Raw genomic sequence first — 8,578 nt, forward strand, 5'->3', positions numbered from 1 at the left:
TGATCAACTACGTCATAAATGCTACGTCAGAAGGCAACATTTTGATTCGAGTGATGACTTTAAACAATCCGCCTTTGGTATTTAACCAGAATTTGATTGAGAGTTTAGTTTCTTAAAACCATTCGACAAACGTTTATACCAAACGGCTGCCTGACGGAGCACTGTCAAAATTTTATTTTGGAAATCTAATCAAACTCCGGTAATGAAACAAAGGAGAGGCTCCTTAAGCGACATAGACTGCCCTTTTTTCATTGAAAATGGTGAAGAAAAATTAAAAGTTATCTTTGTTTTAGGTCTTCATTTGAAGCAAAATGTTGCCTTCCGACGTAGTTTTTATGACGTATTTTACCACGTGGTACCCGAATACTGATCAAGTGAGATTTTAAGAAATTAGATTGACAAAATATTTTTTTTCATCTTTGCATGTTAATGAAATGATGTTTTCTGCTCTCGTTTTTTACTGTGAATCATCGTATTGAAAAATATACGTTAACATTATATGACTCCAGTGACGGCTCTAATAACAACTCAAGCAATTGCACCAGTAACACTTCGAATGTAACATAGTCCTATGTTTTATTTGTTAAAGTGACGAAACAAACGAAACACTTTAAAGAGTCATTTTATTATAAGAAAACAATAATAAATATGTCAGTGCGAAACCGTCCGTAATAATCCTCAAAGTACAAATAATTGTAAAAGAATATGTTGTTAATATTTCAATATTCATTTACAAGTGATAAGCGCAAGCAAGATAGCCGTAACTCCATAATGAAACAGAAGGAGTACCGACTGCCTTGCGCGCCAAACCCTAGAATTAAATTTACCTTGAAAAAATTCGATGGATATTACAATCCAGAAATAAACCTATCAGAGAGCTCCTGTTATCGTTACCAACATGGCAATTCATGAAGGAGCCCCCTGTGTATTACTCAAAGTAGATCGAGTTGATGAGTGCTAACTCTAATAATGTGAACTCACTTTAGTGTATATGTATTTATATATCTGAACTCAAAAGGATATCCGGACAAATTTCAATAATCACTATACAGACAAGAGATAAAAGGCAACTTGTATATTAAAAGCATAACACAAGATGAAGCATATGAATAATAAGTACAAAAGTACAAAATATCATCTCTGGACGGATACAGTGCATCAAGGAGGCGTCAGTTACAGTCGAACACCGTTAATCCGAAATCGTACGGACTCAAAAATGAATTTCGAAATAGCGATTTTTTGGACTAACAATTTTCAGAAAATGACAGAGTTCGCGAATTATAGATGACGTAAAATAATAGAGAGATTGCAATTTCGATTACACGTTAGCAATACGATACATTCGCTTTGAGTGATATTTCGTAAACATGTTTGTTTAAACAAAGAAGGAATACAATCGGGACCGAAAAATAATTTCGAATTAGCGATAATTTCGGATAAATAGTTTTCGGAATAGCGGTGGTTAACGGTATAGAATTGATTGTATCAACATAATCTACGCAAGACTAAACATATTGAGAACAATTATTATGTAAAAAATTGATTCATTGTCATTTCTTATCATAACGTCGCTTATTTAAACTTATATGTTTTCAAACAATAATCAGGAATATAACACAATTTGTAGCAATTCATTTTTGTCTTCATAATCATAATACGTTCTTTGTGTTTAGAAAAATTCCGGTGAAATATACGTTTTTGTAAGTAATTGTAAAATGAATTATATACTAAGAAATTACACAAACAAATACACAAAGGACGCTAGCAACAGCGATGCCAGCGTGCTTGCTACGGCAACAGCGCCACTGCCATCACAGTCACCAACATAGATAACAAGCGTTGTATCCCCGGTAAGTGAGGCTGCGTCCGTGGCACGGAGCGTAAGGGAGTAGGCGGCGGTGGTGCTCATGGCGAGTGTCTTTCCTGTGTTGACCGTAACCACGCCAGCCGATGAAATAGCGAAGTCAGTGTTCGTGTTCCCAGCTGTGGATAAGAATTATATACATATAGTAAATTTCTCTATTGATTGTGGCTTTAAGCAATGTTAAAGTTGATATTCTGGGAAATTTGAATTATTCCTGTATTATCATTATTATTTTATTACCATTATCATTATTATTATTATTATTATTATTATTATTATTAGTAGTAGTAGTAGTAGTAGTAGTAGTAGTAGTAGTAGTAGTAGTAGTAGTAGTAGTAGTAGTAGTAGTAGTAGTGAGAGTGCAGCTTTAACGCATTCAATAACATTTTCGTTCATATTCCCATGCCAATAGTTACAGTGTGTGTATACCACGTGATGAATTACGTCATATATGCTACGTCGGAAGGCAATATTTTGCTTAAAATGAAGACTTAAATCAAAGATAACTTTTCTTTTACTATACCATTTCAATGAAACAAAGGGCAGTCTATGCCGCTTTGAGAGCACCGCCTTCGTTTTATTACCGGAGTTTAATAAGGTGATTAGTTTCATCAAACACTTCGACAAACCTGTTTCCAAAATAATGTTTTGACAGTGCTCCGTCAGACGGCCGGATTGTGGAAATGTTTGTCGAAGTTTTTTAAGAAACTAAACTCTCATTCAAACTCTGGTAAAAGACCAAAGGCGGGTCTCCGTAAGCGGCGTAGACTGCGCAAGGTTTCATTTAAAATGGTGAAGAAATGGCGAAGTTATCTTTGTTTAAAGTCTTAATTCGAATCAAACAGTTGCCTTCCGACGTAGCATTTATGACGCAATTTATCACGTGGTATACACACACTGTAATTATTGGCATGGGAATATGAACGAAAATGTTATTGAATAATAAACCTTTAGGCTTAAACATGTTTAAATAGTTTTGTAGTCATTGGTTTATTATTTGCATAAACATAACGAGATAAAAAAATATGAGTTATAAATAATATTTTTTTCCTTCGCAGTAATGCTTTTAGATTGAGTGCTGCTTTTCGTATCTTATCTGAATCAATCACTTGGCTCACAGGTAATACCACAGGGAGATGATGGAATACAAAAAACGCGGTAATAACTGGAAGGCAATTTTTACAATCGGGATTGGGCAATAGTATTAAAACAATTTCATCACTTTAATCATAAAGACAAAAAAATCAATATTGCATTGCGGCAATGACACTGACAAATAAGAAATAACAGGAATTTCATTTGCACTTAAAACAGATTGATTAGATCGAAGCATGGTAAAGTATCTTCTCAACGCATCACTCGATTGGAAATAAATAAGACATTGATTTCTGATTTACAAATTTTTCTCCATTTTTTTTTCTTAGTAAGATTGGGTTATTTATTATAAATATTGGGCCAATGTTCAATTCGTATATGTGTTGTAACTTCTTTCAATACTAATAGTTTGTTATGAATGCCTAAGCTGTTATCTTTACTTCAGTGTCAAAATTATTTACAAGTATTTTTTTTAATTTTTATACGTATTTCTGAAAATTGACTCTGTCAAACAAAAGGGCACAGCAGGATGTAGTGAAAAGGCAGCAGAGTGCTAGAAAAGGGCAGCAGGATGCCCCACCCTGATATTTAGACCTAGCTTAAGCACTGCTCGCAATTGCTTTCTTACCAAAATGGATAGGAGGGTTACAAAATATATTAAGTATTAAAGAAACATTCTTCGATCAGCGGTTTTACCTTGAATGGAGTAGGTAATGGTGTCGCTTGCGTCGGGGTCTGTTGCTGTGTACGTACCAACGGTCGTTCCTTAAACAAGAAACGCCCAGATTAAAATCACCAACACATATACTAACCTAATGCCAACGATTTAATCTGGCAAAAAAGCAGTCTAACCTAACCAAACATACTGCCATATGAAACATGAATATCCGGTGTAAAATCATCCAAACATATCTTAACCTAATGCCTACGCTTGAATCTAGCAATAAAGTACTAGTAGTCTAACCTAACCAAACATACTGCCATATGAAACATGAATATCCGGTGTAAAATCATCCAAACATATCCTAACCTAGTGCCTACGCTTGAATCTAGCAATAAAGTAGTCTAACCTAACCAAACATACTGCCATACGAAACATGAATATCCGGTGTAAAATCATCCAAACATATCCTAACCTAGTGCCTACGCTTGAATCTAGCAATAAAGTAGTCTAACCTAACCAAACATACTGCCGTAGGAAGCATACATATCCGGAGTAAAATCATCCAAACATATCATAATCAAATGGCAACGTTTGAATAAAAAAAGTTTATAATGCCGTAGGAAGCATAAATATCCGGAGAAAAATCAGTCCATCATATCCTAACCTAATGGCAATGTTTGAATTTAGTTTTAAAGCAGTATAACCTAATTTAAACAAGAAATACACAAGCGCTAATGGTAAGTGTTTATGTTTTAAGCACCTATTTTCGGTCGAACTATCGTAAATTTTTAGACACCTATGTTTGGGTCGAATAAACGCAATTGTTTAACCTCCTTTGTTGCAAAATCAGGCGCGGATTGCATAGTAAAGGTTATAAGTATATTCCATGGCCGAGAGTGTAAAATAGGTTCACTCCGACCCGAACGAGGTTTAACGAGTTTTCACAAAACACCCTGCGCGAGGGTCGGGATGAACCATATTACACGAGCGGTTATGGTAGATGCTTTTTCTCCCACCTCAGTTAAACAAAATTAAGTAAAAATGCATTTTTTGCTGGAACTCTTTTGTGCTTAGTGAAAATAATAGCGTATGGATATGCGATAATTCGTTGTTGTCATGGATATGCGCGCGGTGATTCAAATAATGTTAATACGCAAATCGGTCTTTAAATAGTTCTAAGGAGAGTGAAGCATTATTTCTTGAAAGGTGTGTAAAACTGTTTTATGGTGACATTTGAAGCGAGAAATAATTAATTAGCGTTCTAAATATTGCCACAAGACAAGGTTTCCATGATGCTACAGATGTCTTCAACAAGCGAGCTAATTACATTGGGTGACCATTAAAACGGAGTTCCATACGGGCATTTTATCTTCGCCCATGGGCAAGATAAGAATTTCTAGCATGGTTAAATTATTGGATCTACTTATCTGAGGTGGGAGAAAAGTACGAGAATGCATGCATTGACGTATGCAGTTTTGCATGTCGAATATGAATGCAACAAATGATACATAAACTCTATAAAGACATAATAGTAAAAGTCAACTAACCAGCGGCGGACGCATCAACTGCAGTCGCACCGTAGACAGACTTAGCAAAAGACGGCGCCTCGTTGACGTTAGTAATAGGGAGCGTTATGGTCGCTGTACCCTTGCCTCCGCCGGTGCTGTCCGTTGCCCTGAAAAAGTACATGAAGGGTTTCTTTTCAATATTAACTACTGGACAACCCAACCAAATACATTGAAAGTGACACTCTTATTTAATATCAAAACACAACACATGAATAACAAACTTCAAATTTTGAGTGATAAACCTTGAACTACTTACTTAATAATTCATTAATGGGACATATTAAATACTGATAACAATATTGTAACCGTGTATTTAATAGCTGTAAAAGCACAAATATTTAATGATTGGAGAGTGCTAAAAGATTTACTCTGATCTACTATAGTTTCATAAGGAAGAAATACCGTGTTTTTTGCTTCTTTCTTTCAAATTAAACTCGGTATCCTTCATAAGAACCATTGTTTTCGATAGTAATTCATCCTTTTTGGTATATCAAAATAACTGTATTAATTGTGGTAAATCTTATTTGGGATCAATATTTTAACCACGCCCCCACCCAGGTCCGAGGGAATACCGGGGATAGCCGGGGAAATGAGTCGTGTTTTACCTTCCAGGTAACCCCGCAGTGCTGGGTGAAGCGGCGGTTTTGTCTTCCAAAAATGGCCGGGAATGGGCCTTACCTAAGGTCCCTGGGGTGCGGGGGCATTTGGTGGGAATTTCACCAACATTTCGTCCCCACAGGACGAGGATTTTACCGGGGCTTGGCTGGACCGAAAGTCAAAATCCCCGCTATTCCCCGGACCTGGGGGACCGTGGATACAATTGACAGGTATTCTATGAGTTGTTATGAGTGTCGAGTTTATAATTAGAAGCCCAAACATTATCACTCTATTTCAAGTTAAATGAATTTTATAAACCACACTTGATTTTGATAAAATATCTGTAAAGTACGTGTATGTACTCAAAGAAATAAAGCATTGATGTAGAAACATAAATTTAACTTACTCAACTTTGAAAACCAAAGTAGTAGCCGTTTCAAAGTCCAGACTTTGTCCTGTGGCAAGGGTCACCACTCCTGTCGATGCACCAATGGTTCCCTTACCACCGGCATCGTCTACAAGCACGTACGAAGCGGTGCCGCTGACAGTTGCCGTGGCAGTGAACAGAGTGTCGCCAACGGCCGCGTCCTCCGCTACAGCCGCCGACGATGGGATTGTTATACTTCCATCAGCCGCTGTTGCGGAAATGCCCGGGGAGGGACTGGACCATGCGGTGACAGCCGCATCTTGAAAGGAGAAACACAAAGTCAAGATAAACGGAAATACTTGTAAGTCTAGTTTAATCTGTTTAAAAAATATAAGACAGTGATTGATCTCAGTTTCGACGGGGATAAAGTAAAGTAAATAATACCGTAAAGGTGTATCCTATGGCGATGGGTTTAGACACAAAATCTAGATGTAAAAGTTTTTTGTGACATACTTATTCGTCTGACATTTGCTCAAACTCCCTAAATTATTGCCACCATGCAAATCACGTTGATATATACTCACTGCGCTGTTAAAATATCATATCGGTAAAGATATGTACATTTTTTTTAGTTTGAGTTTTCGATTTAGAGGAAAAATAATTTCCTTAGTTAAATGTAACGAACTCTAGGTGGCGCTGTAAGTCAGCACGAGGAAATGTAGTGTTGGTCAGTGAATTGGTCATTCAGCTTTGAACAGTCAGACTGGCAAGACTTGGCTAATGTTATAGTTTTTTTTAAACATTTGATGGGCCTGGTGTGTATATTGATCATGTGCGATTGCCTATACGAGTATGTATAGGATATATAATACAAATTTGAATACATATTTAACGGTTTAAAGCTGCACTCTCACAGATTTACCATTTTTTACAACTTTTTTTTTGTCTTGGAAAGAGCATTTTTTTGCGTAAATATCTACAAACCAATGATATAAGATTGCTGACAAAAAACAAATCGATTTTCATATTTCCGTTCGAAAATTAATGTTTTATGGCTATCACAGATTGAACGTTTTGACAACATTTTTTTTAATTTTTTGTTTTGTTTTGGAACGAGCCAATTTTTGCGAAAATCCATGGAAACCAGTTATATAAGAATGCTGACAAAAAATTCGATCGCAGACTTTTATATTTAAGTTCAAAAAGTGATGTTTTATGCATTTTTCCTTAACCGTTAGTAACTGTTTAAGCCATAAAACATTAATTTTCGAACGGAAATATAAAAATCTACGATCTGATTTTTTGTCAGCAATCTTATATCATTGGTTTGTAGATATTTGTAAAAAAAATGTAAAAATGGTATATCTGTGAGAGTGCAGCTTTAAGTCATTTCCCAACTTAGTTCTAGTATCTCTTTAGTCATATGAAATAAAAAAAACTGAATACATTATTCGTATTGACCTTATTGAAAAAAAACAACATGCTTTAATATTAAAAACACTTAACCATTCCTTTCCATTTGACATTTGAAAATTTTAAGAAATTGACTGTAACCTTATTTTATACAAACGCTCAACGATTTTGTATCATAAAGATTAATAATAAAAATAAATATGTAACGATGTATAATAATTTTAAGAAATTTTAATGTGATATTTTTTGTTTAAATTTAACTCAGCGTTTTAAATGTTAAGAACATATATTTAATGTGTGAATGAAATCCAACTCAGACCGCTGTGTCAAAATAATCTAATTACATTCGACTTATACGTAGTTCTCTTACATTGTATAATTTAAGCTAAATAGTCAGCTAATTTCAATATAACAACATATTAACAACATATTAGATTATAGCTGTTTTTGCTGTCCAAAAAAGGCATATGACATAAGTATGATAACAAATATACACTATATTTTGATGTTTTTACTGGGGACTTTGTGCATACGTAGCTTTTAATTAAAAAAACAAAACATTTTCATAGATTAATATTTTTAATTTGTACCTTATTTTATGCTTTCTTTGGTTTTAATCATTTAAGTTAAATGAGTTAAACAAGAAAATGAATTAAAATTACAAAAAATGACGGATCTGGCCACAAGTTGAAAGTGTTTCATATGACCAAGTTTGAGCGACTTGTCTATAAATGAGACTTTAACAAACTATGAAATTTAATAAAACTATGAAAAAATAAATTAGAAAAAAAAATACACAAGAAAAAATCAAAATGCATTCAAAATATATTTCATGTGAAAGAGGTATAGAATAAATGAAAAAATAGAAATATAAAAGTATTAATTACCAGATTCGCGAAAAATCGCCAAAAGAACAAGCGCGCTAGTTAGCGCGCACCCTTTCATGGTTTTGTCACAATTAAGTGTAACCTATATCTCCTGTATCCAAACCGCAATAAACCTGGTCAGAG

The 8,578-nt window shown here is 34.8% G+C and overlaps 1 protein-coding gene across 1 annotated transcript; it reads right to left on the reverse strand.

Annotated features, from left to right (window-relative positions):
* Window positions 1-663: 663 nt before the first annotated feature.
* Window positions 664-8,578, reverse strand: LOC128241917 (cadherin-12-like). Its single transcript, XM_052959046.1, has 5 exons — window positions 8,456-8,578; window positions 6,195-6,474; window positions 5,171-5,298; window positions 3,656-3,724; window positions 664-1,983 (listed from the first exon to the last, which is right to left on the reverse strand). The coding sequence occupies exons 1-5, from the start codon at window positions 8,511-8,513 to the stop codon at window positions 1,736-1,738; spliced, it is 783 nt and encodes a 260-aa protein (XP_052815006.1). The 5' UTR covers window positions 8,514-8,578; the 3' UTR covers window positions 664-1,735.

The sequence above is a fragment of the Mya arenaria genome, chromosome 7, assembly GCF_026914265.1.
Source record: "Mya arenaria isolate MELC-2E11 chromosome 7, ASM2691426v1".
Classification (NCBI taxonomy): Eukaryota; Metazoa; Mollusca; class Bivalvia; order Myida; family Myidae; genus Mya; species Mya arenaria.

What these genes read in the sequence shown, in the direction of transcription:
- LOC128241917 (XM_052959046.1), bottom strand. Translation starts at nt 8,513, where the DNA reads ATGAAAGGGTGCGCGCTAACTAGCGCGCTTGTTCTTTTGGCGATTTTT. An exon ending in AGTTGATGCGTCCGCCGCTG is followed by an intron (nt 3,725 to 5,170) that starts GTTAGTTGACTT and finishes TTCTTGTTTAAG; the next exon opens with GAACGACCGTTGGTACGTAC. An exon ending in CATTACCTACTCCATTCAAG is followed by an intron (nt 1,984 to 3,655) that starts GTAAAACCGCTG and finishes TCTTATCCACAG; the next exon opens with CTGGGAACACGAACACTGAC.